Source organism: Lactuca sativa, chromosome 2, assembly GCF_002870075.4.
Source record: "Lactuca sativa cultivar Salinas chromosome 2, Lsat_Salinas_v11, whole genome shotgun sequence".
Classification (NCBI taxonomy): Eukaryota; Viridiplantae; Streptophyta; class Magnoliopsida; order Asterales; family Asteraceae; genus Lactuca; species Lactuca sativa.
In genome coordinates this window covers 231185778-231204153 of record NC_056624.2, presented here as the reverse complement: position 1 = coordinate 231204153, position 18376 = coordinate 231185778, and the positions used below count along the sequence as shown (strand labels likewise).

The 18376-nt window shown below is 36.3% G+C and overlaps 1 protein-coding gene and 1 long non-coding RNA gene across 2 annotated transcripts; one reads left to right on the top strand and one right to left on the bottom strand.

Annotated features, from left to right (window-relative positions):
* The first annotated feature begins 260 nt into the window (after nucleotides 1–260).
* On the top strand, nucleotides 261–9448 carry LOC128132257 (uncharacterized). The gene is made up of 2 exons (XR_008230490.1): nucleotides 261–1846; nucleotides 5351–9448. It is a non-coding gene; the product is annotated as an uncharacterized LOC128132257 (long non-coding RNA).
* Nucleotides 9449–12160: 2712 nt separating this feature from the next.
* LOC111896286 (receptor-like protein EIX2) lies at nucleotides 12161–15157 on the bottom strand. Its single transcript, XM_023892289.1, has one exon. It carries the CDS (start codon nucleotides 15155–15157, stop codon nucleotides 12161–12163), a length of 2997 nt encoding a protein of 998 aa, XP_023748057.1.
* Between the last annotated feature and the right edge of the window lie 3219 nt (nucleotides 15158–18376).

The following is an 18376-nucleotide window of genomic DNA, read 5'->3' as shown; positions in this document are numbered from 1 at the left end:
TTCAAGAACAGCTACCTCAATGACGAGGTCAAGAATTATATATATAAATACTCTTTTTTTTTCAATACACCGAATATATAATATTTAAAATTTACTTTTGTCTAAAGTATCCACTATCCACCAAACATTACCGCGTAAAAAAAACATCTTTTTAAGAAATAAATATATATATATATATATATATATATATATATATATATATATATATATATATATATATATATATACTTTACATGCCTATAAGGCATGCACAACATGTTTGTTTTTTTTAAATATGTACTTATATTAAATTTCGGTTTATGCTACGTCATTTTAACACCAATATTTTTATACTAATTAATTAGATTTACCTATTAATTAAATTCAACTAAACAGTATTATTTTACTAGATTTAAAGACATTATGCTTTGTACCTTCTAGAAAGTTTATATTTGGGAGACGAATTATGCTTTATACCTTCTAGAAAGTTAATATTTGGGTTTTAGTTAAGGTGGTTGTTATTAGCCGAAATATACCTGCCATATATTTCAGATTTCTATATTGTATTCTATGTAATTATTGTCCATGGTCTGTACCATATTTAGCTCTAGTTTGTTAGGTTTCCCCCTTTCTCTCTATAATTCTCAGAATATATTAAGTGGAATATCAATGAGATGGGCATTCGAATCTCAAACAATTACATGGTATTAGAGCCAAGGGCTCATTACCGATTTTATTCTCCTTCCACAGCCATGGCCATGCCATTTTCTTGTCCATTTCTTTTTTAGTCTTGTCCGCCATCTCCTAATATTCCAAGATGTCCGAATAACCCAACCCCATCAAATCAATCCACCCAGCTTACACTGTAACAAACATACAGAACAAGGTACGGATTCTAGATGGCACTAAGGTCACGTACTCTTCATGGGTAAGACTGTTCACACTTCACACTAAAGGTTACAAAGTCCTCTCCCACATCGATGGTACAAATCCTCCAGCTAAGACATATCCAGCCTGATCAGAAATCGATGCTATCATCCTTCAGTGGATCTATGGGACAATTTCTGATGACCTTCTTGCTCGAATGCTTGAACCAGACTCCACTGCATACGAAACTTGGTCCAAAGTTTAAAACATCTTCCTCAACAATAAGGGCTCTCGGGCTGCAACCCTAGAGCACGAGTTCAACAACATGACACTCTGAGCCATGACATCCCTTGAAGCATATTGCCAACGCCTCAAAGACCTATCTAGTCAGCTTAACGATGTGGAATGCCTAGTCAACGAGAATCGTCTCGTTGTACAACTGGGTCGTGGTCTAACCTTCGAATTCGACACCGTGGCTGCCTACATCAACCAACCTTACTTACATGGGATACCGCCTGCTTCATGCTACAACTTGAGAACCAGCGCCAAAGTGCCCAGGACAACCACTCGCCTATGGAGGTTGCTGCCATCGTTATCATGAACCACCGTCCAACTCTATGCCATGACGTGATTCTGTTAACAAGAGTCGCCAATCTCATCCACGTAACACTAGTCGACGATTTTCTCCATCTGGTTCTCAAAAGAGGCAGAAATCAACCCACTCATCGCGGTCCTTCGTCTGGTCAAAAATCGACAGCTCCCTCGTATTTGAACAATCGGTGCACTCATCTGGTCAAAATTGACCCCCATGGTCCAATTTCCCATCACCCTTTTCGGCTGCTCCTTGGTGGGCTTCCCCACCACCTTGCCCATATCCTACTTAACGAGGATGGGCCACACCTTGGGCAACTTTCTGCCGTGAATCTTGACCCCAACGACAACCAGTGGTACATGGACTATATGGACTGAGGAGCTACCACTCACCTTATCGCGGACGCAAGTAAAATTTCTACTCCCTGTATGTCTTCTATTAAGTCTGTGTTTATTGGAAATGGTAATCAAGTATCAGGTCACACCCTATTACCTCACCCATCCAAACCTATACACCTAAAAGACAATACTCCACACTCCAAATGTTCTCAAAAACCTTGTATCTGTATGTAAGTTTTGTCGAGATAATATTGTATCCGTTGAATTTGATCTATATGGTTTTTCTGTAAAGGATTACAAGATTGGGAAGCATTTGACGAGGCATAATAGCTCCAGTGACCTCTACCACTTCACTAATCAAAGAAAGTAAGAAAAAAAAAACATAATTTTCGAAAAAAAAAAGAAACAGATTTTCCAGCAATATAAACAAATTCCAGCAAAAAATTTTTCTTTCTGAAGAAAAAAACTGGTTTCTCTTTAAAACACAAATTTTCTGTAAAAAACTGATTTATTTGTAAAACATAGAAAACATGTAAAAAAAAGACTTACATGTTGAAAAACACTTTAATTTCTTTCACAACTTATAGCACTACAAGTGAGACTAAGAACCTTTATAGCAAAATTTTTTAGATTAGGAGTTGATGATCCATATGCTCCCACCAATCAACTATAAAAAAAACATAAAGTCAAAGACTATAAATTAGAATTTAGAAGAAAAAAAATTAAGTAGGAATTTACATGGTCATTTTGTTTCCCGATGTCTATCAGCCATAGGATTACCAAATAGTCTTTGTGCATTCTGATATTTATCCAATTCCTTTGAAATCTTGTCTTGATCTCGTTGCTGGGGAACAAGCCTCATAATGCAATCATACAAACGTTTTTCTACTTCTTCACAAGCTACCCCACTTACATCTTTATAAAAAGTTGTCTTGTAGTCATCCGGTTTCGAAAAGCTATCATGAATGGCCTCCTTAGCCATATCCATGGCCTCATAAATGCAGCCCATGGCCGGATATTTTTCTTCATCAACAATCCTAAGAACCTTAATTAGTGGACTCGTCAACTTAACAGCATAATGTACATTTCTCCAAAATGTTTATTGCATAAAGTAGCCTTTAACTTTTATCCCCTTCCCGTCTGAAGACCACCTAGATGTTTCCTACTCTTTAGAAATCACCATATTACTCAAATTGGTTCTCTGTTTGTGGATTAGTGCAAGAGTGATGAATGATGTTGCAAATCTTGTGATAGCCGACCTATGTAAGTTTCTTTGGTTTGTGAACTTCTTTAATGCACTTTTCACTCTTGGAACTTGTTTGCCAATATCTGCCAACATCAAATCTAGGCAATGTGTAGCACATGGTGTCCAATAAAGATTTGGTCTTTCAGCTTCCATCAACTTCCCTACAAAGTTTATAGATAAAAAGTAGATGCCATTAGACAAGATATTAACATTCATAAAAGATAAAAGACTAAGGTTAAAAGTTAAAAATCTTACTCGCCTTCTCATAAGCTGATGCATTCATTATCGGTCACCACTTGTACCACATTTTTTTCACCAACTTCCTCTACCATTTTATCAAGAATACGGAACAACAAATCTACATCTTTTGAAACATCGAAAAATCAAGTGACCTCTTGAATACCGAACCCTTTTGGGAGCTCACATGAAGTTGATGATGTCTTTTTGCACCATGGATCCATCCGATAACATTGAACATCTTTTACTTCGTTATTTAGTATAGGCACTCTACTTTATCTCTAAGGTCCTCTCGACAAACTTCGTTGATGATTTGTTTCCTATCCTTCTTACCTTTCATTGCGTCTTGCAGGTTAGGAGGATAATACATGTTTTTTATCTTGGTTTTTTGGGAGGGGGCATGTTGCTACTATCGCCTACCTCAATATCTTCCTCTTTATTTTCAACGCCCTTGTATCCATAAGCTTGTTGCATCTGAAAACTTGCTTCCATTTGTTGTTGTGCCTTTAATGATTGCTTCTTTTCTATGAATGCCCTACATTCTTCTCGTACATGCTCGGGACAATTTGGGCATTTCTTTTCGTCTTTATGACCACCAACCAAGTGTTGTTTGAGGAGATATACTCCTCCTTTCAGAACTTGTCAACAAAAAGAGCAAGAAAAGTTGTTTTTATTACTTGGATCTTGTTTACCATATCTCATACCTGGTCATCTGAAGTTGAACCCATTTTATAAACAGTAACAAAACCGATGTTAATTAACAATTTGACACTTTAACAACATTACAACATAAGTTCATAATAGTTAGAGATAAAGTATAACATAACTGTTCAACAACACAAATTACAACATAACATAACTACAATACTCCGTAAGTGTAACAACATGAATCAATGAACAACTGAACATTCAAACAAGTGATTAAGTGAATAATAGTAAAAAAAAAGAGTATAGTAGATTGATAGTATACTAGTAAATAGTAATCTAGTATTAAATATTAATATATTACAGGGGAAATTACAGAATACAGATTACAATACACAGAGTACATATATGAATATATGATATTATGAATTTATGATTTAACTATAAGAATATAAGTTATAAATTATAACAAAGTTTAAACTTTAAACATCATATCAATATAAGATTAGTCCAAGATTTAATTGGAAATCTACATTAAAAAGTGAGTTATATACCTATATTGACTTCCATACGTGATCACATGAATGCATGATGAAACTTGAGTTGAGAGTAGAATTGGGGTAGAATGGAAGTAGGAAACATAGTGGAAGACTGGAACTCTTGATGTTTAGTGGAAGATTGGAACTCTGGAAGCACCGTTGAGTTGAAGAAGGTAGAAAGCAATTTGGAATTCTTGGAGAAACGGTTGGAGAAGATGATGAAAAAAATGTTTTTTTATTATGTTTTGCCGCATCTGAATCTTTGTCATGCGATGTGCGACTCTTGGTTTCCAAGAGTTTTTTTTATTAATTTATTTAAACCTAACGGCCCACCATCTAATTAAAAGCACGTAACTCATCAAGGCACGCTTAAGCGCCGCTTACCGTGTCACTGAAAAACGCCAAAAGCGGTCCGAGTCGAGTGAGTTAAGGAACACATCACATTATAGGGTCTCAAGCTCTTAGGCTAATCGCATTGGCCCCTAACACTTAAAGCACGCTTTTCTAAACCAAGTGTGGGATACACAAATTTGATTTTTTTTTGAGAAAAATGAACGGCTTGTGTGTCGGGTCCTGATTCTCTCAGGCAAAAAAAAGGCCATGTGTTTTGATGTACCACCGTGCCATTTGGTCTTGCGATTATTAAACACGATATCGACACTCACATAACCCTCGTGATGATTCCTAAACCCTAATAATAAACTTTCGATTTTCTTTCAATCTCTTCAATCAATCCGAGATTAAAGCACCATGGTATGCAATTTTTTCATCCTAACCTCACCTCCTTCATCATCTAGGTCGAATTCTTCCCATGAAGGTGTAAAAATTGGATCTTGCATAAAACCCTAGTTTTTGATTTGTAAATTTTTATTTGATTTTTGTATTATATTTCAAAATTCTTATGTAGGGAGCAAGCCTGGGGAGGTGTTTTGGAAGAAAGATTGAAAGCTTTCATCTGTAATTGTGCATTCCACCATTGATGAGTTCAAACTCTTCTTGAGGTTGAAGATGAAGTGAAAAAGTCAAGAACACATCACCAATTCAAGCATTTGACTGGTACATTCCTTCCATATCTCAAGTTTAATGCATGAATTTTAAGATAGTTTGATTAGAATTGTTGAAAATTCGTTCGCGTGCTTCATATAGTTATACATTCCTATCTCAATAGTTATGCTTTTGCTTTTGGTCATACTTTGCCTAGTTGTGCTTTAGCTTTTGATCATACTTTGTCTGTCATATACATTTGGCTTGTTAGCACCATGACAAAACACAAGAATCCAAAGCCAAAGGAGGAATGGGAATCCAAGTATGGTGTCACCACCATTGTGCACCGTTCTCTGGAGGAGCGTGACCGTTACTGTCACCTAAAGGGTCGTGAATACTCTCAACAACGGTTTGTACACATTCCCACTCTCCAAGAAATAGGAGTTTATGATGGGGTCTTTCGGCTATTTAGCAATATCGGGTGGGAGAGTATTAACTTTAACACCTATGGATTCGTTCAAAAACACAACTCTTGAATTCTTACAATCTTTGCATTTCAATGATGATTCCAAAAGACTCTCATTCCGCCTCATGCAATTGCAATTTTTTCCAAGGCTAGACGATCTTAGTGGGTTTGTAGGGATCTCTACGGACAATACTTATGGTCCTCATTTAGGATTTAAGCGAGAAAAAAATACCCTCTTCAAAGCTAAGGACTTTTGGATGGAAATCATAGGGTTGGATTCTTACGAGGCTCGATCCGCCAAAGCTTCTCAAATCATTCATCCGGTCTTAAGGGTGGCCCTCCAAATTATCTCTAATGTTGTCTTCCCCCAAGAAGATACAAGCAAAACTAGTAAAATGGAGCTAGAACTTCTTTAGTGCATGGTCACTGGCCTTAAAAGACCACATTTTGGCGCCTTTCTTGCCTCCAAACTTGTCAAGATTTCCACTAGTGATTCCGACCCCATTCATTGTGGCGGGATAGTCACTTATCTTGCCACTCGCCTTGCTTGTGCCGAACTTTTTGAGGAGAAACGCCCTGATCTCGAGAAAATCACACAAGGCTCCAATGCCCTCACGTCTAATGTCCTTGAAACCTCATCTTTCTTCCGCAAAGAGAGTGAAGGTAGTCTTACATGGTGGGTGCAGAAAAAACCTCATTTCTGAGTTCCTGCTGGGGATTTCAGTTCCCTCCAACTCCAACAGGACATCACTCAGACACGGTGGTTATTGCTAAATAACATTTCTGCTAAGCCCATCCCGCGATCTCCTAAGTGGATAATCGTCGACCACGAAGACGAAACCAGTGCTACTCCTTTTGTCCCCCTCGCTCACTTTACTCCTCCCACTGCAGGAGGATCAACTTCTGTTGTCCCGGTAGAGACCACCCATTACATCTACACCAACCGGGCGACTCAGTACCACGACACATACATGAGGCGTTTTGATCTCCTTGATCAAGTTGTTGCAGACATTCAAGCTAATTTATCTGCAACCAATGCATCCATTCATCAATTGGCACAAACAGTACAAAATATTCATTCTGAGTTTATGCGGTGTTGGACCCCTCGCGGTCAACCTCCGCCTCATCCTCCCACCACTCGGTAGGCCTCTCTGAGCATCGATGACAATGCTTAATCTTAAGCTTTGGGAAGGTCTTTGTATATTAGGTTCTAGTTTCCTCATGCATTTCATCAAAAACATTTCAATAACCCAAAAAGATTTTGCTTTTCTTATTTTCATTTTTTAAGTGTATTCATTTCAAAGCATACAAACAAAATTACAAAAATATTTTCATTTTTTATTTTATTTTATTTCTTTGCATTTTGCATTTTTAATCACCAAAAATTACAAAAAAAATTTAATTTCAACTTATTCTTAGTTTGCATTTCAAATATATATATATATATATATATATATATATATATATATATATATATATATATATATATATACACATCAAATCATAAAGGGTGCGAGTAGTTGACCACCTTGAAGTCCAAAGAAAAAATAGAAATTAAATAACTCCTCACTTTGAATGTGTCGCACAAACAAAGAATGCTAGACCTGACGGTGTCATCTTTGTCGTGGGTTTGGTAACTCAAAAATAGAGGGTAGATGATTTTCTGTGTTGAGTTATGGAGTAAAGGAGGGTAAAACAGCTTTTGAAAATACCGCGCTCTTTAAAACTCGATATTTCACGCCAACTCTTGTTTGAAATGACCGGACAACCATCTTTAGAATCACTTTTGAGTAGACCTCTTGAAGGGAGATTTTGTTGCATCCACCTGTTCACACATCGTCTGAAGTATTGAAGACTTGGTTGGCCATTACACCTAATCGGGCTAAAATCTATACAAGCAAATGATTCAAGAACCAATAAAGCTACAATAGAAGAAAGAATCCACAAGCCAAGTCTTACACCAAAGAGATTCAGAAGCAAAGCAAGTCAAATAAAAAGAAATCAACCTCAAATAATTAAAAAGCAACTTGAAGAAGCGAAAGACAAAGTTTATCAAAGCAAGTCAAAGAAGTCAAGTTGAAGGTTAAAGACACGAACAACACAAGATCTCGGAAGGATGCAATGATTGATACCTTTGGCAGGAAGCCTGAGATGAACAGTGAGCATTGGGATGGATTGAAATGTTGAGTCAACCGGGAGTACATTGAGAGAGTTTTAGAGGAGCGGTCCCTTTTTAGATATATGGTACCTTCCCAAATAAAGTAATTTGGCACCAGGGTTGTCTACATTTTCAAAACTACTGAATCGGTGACTTTCGTGTAAAGTCTCACGACCCTCTGACTTTGAACTCCGAACCCATGTTGTCATTTAAAAGATGACGTCCAAGGTTTGACTATGTTGACACTTACTTAAAGTGAGAACAATAAATGGATAACATTTTGTGTTTGGATAATTGGTAATTGACTTTCGTACCCCTGGTGATCGAACAAGTAGAATTATGAAATTCGAAAAAAAAATCCTTTTATTTTTTTGAAACTTTCTTAAGCTTATTTTCTTAGTTTCTTTTGTAAATATGTTATTTTCATTGTTTTTGTTCATGCATTCATTCTTAGCTCATTTAGGGTCTTTTTGTCCCTTTTGCTTTATGTTTCTTTTTGCCATCTAGAAATTTTGTTTTGCCCGATTCTCGTTCTTTCTTGAGGACAAGAAAGGTTAAGCTTGAAGAGGTTTGTTAGGTGCATTTTGTGCACCTATTTTAGACGTCTATTCCTATCTTTTCATTGTGTTTTACTTCCTAATTCTTGTATTTAATTAACTATTTGGGCACTTACATATTTTATTTAGAATGTTTGGTACTTTACTATCTTTTGATTTATTTTGCAGGCTTATAGAGCGCAGAGCATTGGAGTTACGGAGGCTAGAATGGAGCTTAGATGATGGAGCTTGGAGCATGAAGAGAAGATGGATTGGTTGTGTTACGAAAGAGAACTTGAAGACATAACCCGAGTCGTTGCATTTTATCATGGCAAAAGACCACTTTTGATGCATGATCCATGTCACACTGACACGAGTCATGTTTGTCATTTTTATCTTAGCAACATGACTCGGGGTGAAGTTAGATCGAAGATAGATTTGAAGACTTATTTGAGTTTTAGCAAAAAACACGTCCATGCTGAAAACACATGGCCATACTGAAAACATATTGTCATGCTAAAAAAGCATTGTCTTATGGCAAGCACGCGAACAGTTATTTGTGGGGCTAAATAGTACGAAATCGTCATTTTGATAGGAGGAAACGGTTTTGAGAACAACTGGAGGCAATTTTTGGAGAATTTTGGAGCTTTTGAAGATACCAAATCATTGCAAACATTTTTTTATTTCCATTTGTAAGCATTAAACAATTCCAATTTCATCTTTTTTGTTGGTTGATTTGTTCTTAACCATGTGTGGCTAAGAAACATTAATTTATAGTTCTTGTTCAAAACATGTTGATTGCTTGACTTGAAGCATATGACTTAATATTTGATTTATGATTATATTCTAGTGATTATGTTCTTGTTTTAACTAAAATCATTGAATTTGATTTATGTTTGATTGACCACTCATATGAATTGAATTCTTGTGTAGTTAATTAACTTTTAGGACACCTAATCGTTATATTAAGTTAATGATTGGTAACAAACAATAGGTTTTCTTATTGTAGAACATATATAACATGTTTTCACACTTACGAGTGTACGAGAAGAAATGAACATTGTTAGGAAGCTTGTATAAAATTTAATGCTATTTTTCAATATAATCTTAGAGCATGTTTAGGTTGAATTTGTAAAGCTAGGTCTAGTCAAAGCGTGTTTTGGTTAGATAATTTGGCAAACGAGAGGTATCAGAGCGTATTAATATCTTACAGTACCAACTTATTATAAAAATCATGAATTACATCAAGTTATAATTAAGTTAAATGACGACATTGATAACTAGAACTAGAACAATAGGTTTTCTTATTGTAGAACATATATCACATGTTTTCACAATTACGAGTGTATGAGAAGAAATGAACATTGTTAGGAAGCTTGTATAAAATTTAATGTTATTTTTCAATATAATCTAAGAGTATGTTTAGGTTGAATTTGTAAAGCTAGGTCTAGTCAAAGCGTGTTTTGGTTAGATAATTTGGCAAACGAGAGGTATCAAAACGTATTAATATCTTACAGTACCAACTTATAATAAAAATCATGAATTACATCAAGTCATAATCAAGTTAAATGACAACATTAGTAACTAGAACTAGAACAATAGGTTTTCTTATTGTAGAACATATGTCACATGTTTTCACACTTACGAGCGTATGAGAAGAAATGAACATTGTTAGGAAGCTTGTACAAAATTTAATGCTATTTTTCAATACAAATTTAATGCTATTTTTCAATATAATCTAAGAGTGTGTTTAGGTTGAATTTGTAAAGCTAGGTCTAGTCAAAGCGTGTTTTGGCTAGATAATTTGGCAAACGAGAGGTATCAAAGCGTATTAATATCTTATAGTACCAACTTATAATAAAAATTATGAATTACATCAAGTCATAATCAAGTTAAATAACAACATTAATAACTAGAACTAGAACCATTTCAACTTGTTTACAAATTTATAGACTTTCGTCCCGTATCTTTAAGGATCTACCTTGCTTGTCTTGTACTATATTTTTGTGCATTGACTTAGTATAAATGGAGTCTATAGTACCTATATTATTTGTGGGGTTTGACACCCTAACAAAAAACTACATTTAAAATATACAAAAATTAAAAGAAACGATACATGCTTACCAAAGCGTTGGCTATCCGTACAAACATATTTTTTTTTTTCGCAAACGAAACATTCTTTTGAAATCACTTGGCTGGTAGACACAATTTTCTGCAAATAAATCGTGAGCTAAACGCTCGTGTCCTTCACGATTTTTGTTTAACATTGCACGTCTTGTTAGTAGAGAAGTTGGATTTGGTTGTATTAACACGTCCATACAATACTCGTACATCGTACTGACGAAGATATCATCATCATCATCATTGGACATTGGACAGGTCGAACATATCCTTTTTTTTTTTGTAGAAGTATTGAAATTTTATAAAATATAGAGAAAGAAAAGGATGGTGTGAATGAATTTTATATAAATGGTATGTATTTATAGGTAAATACAATTAATTATTTTTTTAATTAAAATGGCCGTTAATTGGTCAAACCCGTTCAAAAGCGTTCAAATTCAATGTGTTGCATGGCGTTACCATGGCAACGTTGGACACCATATCGTCACCCTGGGCGGTGTTCCGAGCATTACCACGCCGTTGAAGGCCCTCCACGTAGACAATAACGGCGCAAAACGGCCCATACCCCATACTCTAAAAGTAAAGTAAGTTGCTGAAATTGTGAGTATGAGACCTAAATGATCTTTGCCATTTACGAATCATTGTGATATGATGTATATAGTATTACCATGATATTAAACTATGTATAAGGCAACTAGTTAAAGCTCAATGTGAAAAATTAAGTAAGTTGGCTGGATAGTATTATGTTATTATAAAAGGGTTATGGAAATGATATAAAATTAATACAAAACCATTTAATAATCACAAATGTAATTGTCGATTGTTAACAGGAATGCTGCAACATTGGATTACAAGGAAAGTGGATTAGAGACATGATGCTAACTAATCTCCCCATGTGAGCACATATGAATTTTTCCTATATTATGGAACATTACAATGACACATGATATTATAGCATAAAAGACTTTGTGAAAATAATACTTTTTTTGATTTCCAAGCGTGCTTAAAGTATTTGATTAAAGATTACTCGTTTGACTTTCAAGCATGCTAAGTGTTTTGGGAAGTGGTTGCTTGTTGCTAGTCAATTTGTAGGTGAGTTTCGATTGCCACAAGAAGCAAAGAAATCGAGGATCGAGGCACGTTCTGGCCAATTTTTGACATGATACCATATAGCAGTATAGAAAATAATTGAATGAGAGAATTATATTGATGATTTACAAGTATACAAAGGTTTCATTTTTTCTATAAATACAAAATAATCTCTAGCAAACTAATAAATCAATTAGAATGAATTGATGGAATCAGTCAACATGTATCACTTGATATGTAAAGTGAAACTGATTTGTTGTAGCACGTGTACCTAACAATCTGATATACAAAACTGAAACATAATTCATAAAGTTCAAGACATGAAGCAAATTTTGCAAGATTGACCATTCGAAGTACTAAGTTTCACAGTTTCATGCCGATGCAACCTCCAAGAAAATTAAATAAAGCAACTCTCCACCTGTCCTTAAGCGCCAGAATCCCCAAAATTCCCAGAAACCCTGTCGTGAAACCGCTAGTTGCAGAGTAAATCCATATCTTCTCAGAATCATCACCGCCTTCATCTTCCTGAGCATTTCCACCATTTTCTGGGACTTGATCACGATTGCAGTTGACCAATAGTGGACTGCCACAAAGCTCGCTATTGCCAGCATAAATGGATGGATCAATGAGCGTCTGGAGCTGACTTCCTGTTGGAATTCTCCCTGATAAGATGTTGTGTGACAAATTCAGATGACTAAGAAACGTCAATGATGATATACTTTGTGGGATTGTACCCGAAAGATTGTTTCCAGAAAGATCGAGAGAGAATATCGAATTCATATCACCGATTCTATCAGGAATCCGACCCGTGAGATGATTGTTTGACAAGTTAAGACCCAACAATCCAGAAAGAAGTACCAAGTTTTCAGGTATTTCCCCAACCAGATTATTGCTCGAAAGGTCCATGTTGATAACGTATACCATTATGGTTGTGTAATCGACTTGGACCCCTCTCATTACCTGAACCAAACTCTGCTCGAACCCACCTGCAAAATAAAGATTGGAGTTGCCTCCCATCATTCCTTTCAAGTTCTGAAAGCATTGAGGGATGGTTCCGGTTAACTTATTATCTCCAACGTCCATGATTTGGAGGTCGGTGCATTCACACAACTCTACAGGAATTTGACCCGAGAAGTTGTTCTTATGTAGCCTGAGAACCACCAGATTCTTGAGCTTTTCACCAATCCATTTGGGTATGCTTCCAGAGAATCGGTTTTCGCCCAAATCCAACACATCCAAACTTGTGAAATTTGCTAGAGTTTCCGGAAGTTCGCCATGGAAGCTATTGTTGTTTAGATGTAGCCATCGTAGTGAAGAACCAAGATTGCCTAGAGAGCTTGGAATGACACCCGATAGCCGGTTGGAACTTAATATCATATTACTCAGTTCTTGGAGGTTTCCGAAGCAATCCGGAATGGTCCCCGATAATATATTTCTAGAAAGATCGAGGATAATTAAATCCGTAACATTGCACACTGAATCCGGAATCGATCCGTTGAATAGATTGTTCTTAAGAAGCAAAAATCTTCCCAGTGTTTTGTAATCAGCGAACCGTTCGATAAATGGAAAGGAACTCGAGGAATCCGTTGTAAGGTTGGATGGAAGATTTGCCAATGGACCTTCAAGAAAATTGTGGGAAAGATCGAGGATCGAGATGATCGGGAGCTCGCATAGCCACTCTGGAAGATGTCCTGACATGCTAGTATTTGAAAGGTCCAGAATCACGAGACTCCTTTGAGTTTGAATCCATTGTGGAAATCCCGATTCAATTTTGCACGATCTAAGGAAAACGTTTCGTATTTGGAATGGAGGGTTCCAATCGGGTGAAATCTTGAAACTCAAATGGTGGTTTGAGGTTGCTGCCAAGTGTTTTAACATGGATGTGTTTGTGAAATGGGCTTCGGTGACTACACCGGAGAAAGAGTTGTTAGATATATCAAGAAACTCAAGTTTAGAAAGCTGTCCAATGGTATCCGGAAGTGAGCCTTGCAATAAGTTTGCTGATAAATCAAGAAACCGGAGTTGCGATAGGTTTAGGTTTCCTGGTGATAACTGAATTGAAGACAAAGAATTAGAGTTGAGATACAAGATTTCTAAATTTGATAATCGTCCCAGGGAGAATGGAATTGTCCCGTTTAACAGATTCCAAGATAAGTCTAGTCTACCTAACCCCATCAGGTTACCTAAAGACGTAGGAATGGAACCTGTTAATTGGTTCCCGGAAAGAACTAATTCCTGCAAACTCGTTAACTTTCCTAGAGATTCTGGGATACTCCCCGTCAACTCGTTATAATCCAGATACAATCCTCTCAAAGCTGTAAGCCTTTCTAGTGAACTCGGGATTTCACCACTAAACTTGTTGTCGTTTAGAATCAGTGTCTCCAGAGCAAACTGGGCGCATGCCGATACATTACTTGATGGCCCAACGAGTCTCCCTCGGATAGAACTAAAGGCAAGATCCAACCTTTTTAATCGGCAAAGTCTCCAGACCCCGGTTACTTGAATACCCGGAAATCTATTTCCGGCAAGGTTCAGTTCTGTAATTCCGTTCATGACAGGAATCGAAGAATTAAGACTGTTGTATGAGATATCAAGAACTCGTAAAGAGGTCAGGTTTTGTACAAACAGAGGGAAGTTTCCTTGGAATGAATTTCTACTAAGATCAAGTGTTTGAATGGTGGAAAGCGTAATATTGGAATCGAGATGTGTGCGATTGAAATGGGAATTGGAAAGGTCACATCCTGACAAACGTAAAGATCGTAAAGAAGGAACCATATACAACAGTACCTTGTCAAAATTTCCAACTTCACCAACACTCAATCCGCTGAGATCAAGATGTTCGAGTGCCAAAAGACTCGACAACCATGTGACATCATCAACGACTAAATCCATGTCGCTGAGATCAAGCACGCGCAAACTCGACAGATTTCCGATTTCGTGAGGAATGTCGCCAGAAAAGCCCGCGGAAGAAAGATTCAGAAACCGGAGTTGGGTCATCGACCCGACGAACTTGGGAATCGGGCTGCTACGGAAATAGAGCCCACTCAAGTCCAAGTAAGTCAAGCGAGTCAACTCGGCTAAAGACGAGTTCAACTCGTTTCCCTCTAGAGAACCTAAAAGATCACTTCCGAGATCAATCCTGGTGACATATCTGGTTGCATTATCGCAGCTCACGCCTTTCCACTGGCAACACTTGTTTCCGGTCCAAGATGGTAGTCGTCGAGCAGTAGAGTCTGATGATGCAAGGCTGCTTTTGAATTGAAGAAGAGCTCGCCGGTCGTGTTCTAAGCAACCGGAACAGAGGTTTGTGGTTGCAAAAATGAAGAAGAGAAAGATCCCACCAACCCATAGCTTCCCCATTATCGATCATGGATTCAAGCTCAATCTGACTTTAATTTATTCAAGACACCGTTGATGAAGTCAAAGAATTATAGTTATCAACTCTTCCATTTCCATAAACGGAATACATTAAAAGTCCAATTTTGGTGTCCGCTAAATTTTACTTTGTAAAAGACGCGTGTTTTCTAAATATATTGAGGCTGGCCTAGACTAAGTCACTTGACTATATCTGTATGTCATATGTCTAGACTGAACATTTTCTTATTAATTAGTTATATTTTGTTCTTCAATACTAGAAGAATTATATTGTTGTGACGTGTCATTTTGTAATCCATTTTCTAAACCTTTTCCAATAAGAATTATCATTTTTACCGTTACTCCTTTAAACTCCCAACGAAATCCGAATTGTTTGATACTCATGATCTTGTTCCTGATTTTTGCCATCATGCTTCAACGAATCTTCAATCTAATAGGCAATCGCAATAAATCAGGACGAAATCTTATTCAAAATTGAATTGCATGACATATTCAAAATTGCATCGAACAATTTATATTTACAACATTGAACCTTAAAACAAAACCCACCCTCTTCATTTTCTCTATACTGCTCCCCCACTATGCTTCTCTACTACATTCATGTCCGATGACAATCGATAGTCTCACCTATCCAATGGTTCTCCGCTTCTCAAATGATATCTATCAATTTACTATGGGTCAAGTATTACCGTTACATTTATGTTATTATTTCTGTTATTTCTCCTAATCATAGTTGTTAATCTGTTAGGTGTATGTTAGCTAGATGCGCGTATAATAAGCTGTAATATAAAAAGTTTTTGAATATGTAAGAAAGTCAACAGAATGAATACAAAAAGATTCTTTCTTCATTTCTTTCTCTGTTAATATGGTATTAGAGAATTTTTTTTGCTTCCGCATCCCTGATTTCAATCTTTATTCTTGATTGTTCCTTTTTCATGATCTTTGATTGATTCCTTCCCTTTGATGGTTTTTTGTTTGATTGATTCAATCAATCCGTTCTTTTTGTGTTCTTCATTAAGATCGTTCTTTTGATTTTCTCGATCTTTTGTTTCTGTCAAAATGTCTGGAGAAAGTTCTCAAAACTCAAATGTTTCTTCAGATGATCCGTATTTTTTACATCACTCGGATAATCCCGACACTCTTCTTGTCAATCAACAGCTTACTGGAGAAAATTATGCGTCCTGGTCTCGGTCTATGACAATTGCCCTTTCAGTCAAGAACAAACTTGATTTTGTTACTAGAGATCTTCCTTAACCTCCGGCCACTGATGTAATCCGTTTCAAGGCCTGGAATCGCAACAACAATATTGTAATTTCCTGGATCCTAAATTCTATATCTAAAGAAATTTCTTCTTCAGTGATTTACCTAAAAACTGCTTCTGCAATTTGGAATGAACTTAAAGAAAGGTTTCAACAAAGCAATGGACCTCGTATATTTCAACTTAAGCGTGATTTGATGAATACAGTTCAAGGACAAGATTCTGTGAGTACGTATTTTACTAGGCTCAAAGTTCTTTGGGAGGAATTATCCAATTTTGATACTCATTGTACATGTGGTTTATGTACATGTGGAGGGGCAAAAGAAATTGAACACACTATGATGTTTCTTATGGGTCTAAATGATTCATATGCCCAAATTCGAGGGCAAATACTTCTCATGGATCCTAGACCTGCAGTTAATCGCATTTTTTCCTTGGTTATTCAAGAAGAAAGACAACGTGAAATTGGAAATAATCAATCTATGAAAACTCCAATGGCTTGTAATGTTCAGAGTTTCAATAACAATTTGAACAATTCAAGAAATCGAGTTTCTAACAATAATTTCAACAAAGGTTCTAACAAGAACTCATCAATGTGTTCTCATTGCAAGCGTTCAGGACACACTGTTGATAAGTGTTACAAACTGCATGGATTTCCACCGGGATATCGTTTCAATCAGAACTCAAATTCAAATAATTCACGTGTGAATGCTGTTTCTGCTGCTGCTACAGAGGGTCAGTCTTCCTGTAATGATACAAGTTCTCCTGTTACAAATCTTACCAATGAACAATGCCAACAGCTTATTGCTATACTTACTGGTCAATTGGCTTCAGTGAATTCTGTTTCACATGATCATATTACCGCTTCAGGTAATCACTATGTTCTGACTCTCTCTTCTAGCCATTACAATTCCAATATATGTATACTAGATACTGGAGCAACTAGGCATATTTGCAATGATAAAAATATGTTTCATGATCTGGTAGATATCTCACATACTCGTGTTCGTTTACCAAACCAAATGGTTATTCAAGTTGAATGCATGGGAAAAGTTAACATAAATGAACATATCATTCTCACTGATGTTCTTTATGTGCCACAGATTGAGTTAAATTTAGTATCAATTTCTCAATTGGCTAAATTCAAAACTGTTAAGGAAAAATTTTATCATGATTTTGCTATTTTGAAGCAGATACACACCAAGAGAATGATTGGCAATGCTAGAGTACATGCCAGACTTTATGTGCTTGAAGATATGCGTATAAGAGCACAAGCACAAGTGAATGTGAATGCAGTTTCAGCTGATTGTTGGCATCAACGGTTTGGACATCCTTCAAATGAGAAGTTGCAATCTATTAGTAGTATCAATGTTTCAAATAAAGATTTGAATAAAAGTGTATGCTCTATTTGTCCTTTAGCCAAACAGAAACATTTACCTTTTCAGTCTTTCAACAATATTGCAAATGAACCTTTTGAGTTGATACAATGTGATGTATGGGGGCCTTATCATGTAAAGGATTATAAGGGATATCAATATTTTGCAACTATTGTTGATGATTGCACTAGATTTACATGGGTATACATGATGAAGCACAAATCTGATGTTTAAAGTATCATTCCACGTTTCTTTGCTATGATTGAAACACAATTTAACACCAAAATTAAGGGTTTTCGGTCTGATAATGCAAAGGAATTGGCTTTTACTGAGTTTTTCAATCAAAAAGGAGTATTGCATCAATTCTCTTGTGTTCAACGTCCAGAACAAAATTCAGTGGTTAAACGAAAGCACCAACATCTATTAAATGTTGCTAGGGCATTATTTTTTCAATCAAATATTCCCACAACATATTGGTCTGAATGTATTTTATGTGCTACATTCCTTATCAATCGTACTCCTTCACATGCTCTTGATAATTTGTCCCCTTTTCAGAAACTTTATGAGTAT

Bases quoted from the DNA above. Each gene is read 5' to 3' on its own strand.
- LOC111896286 (XM_023892289.1), bottom strand. From the start codon at position 15,157: ATGGGGAAGCTATGGGTTGGTGGGATCTTTCTCTTCTTCATTTTTGCA.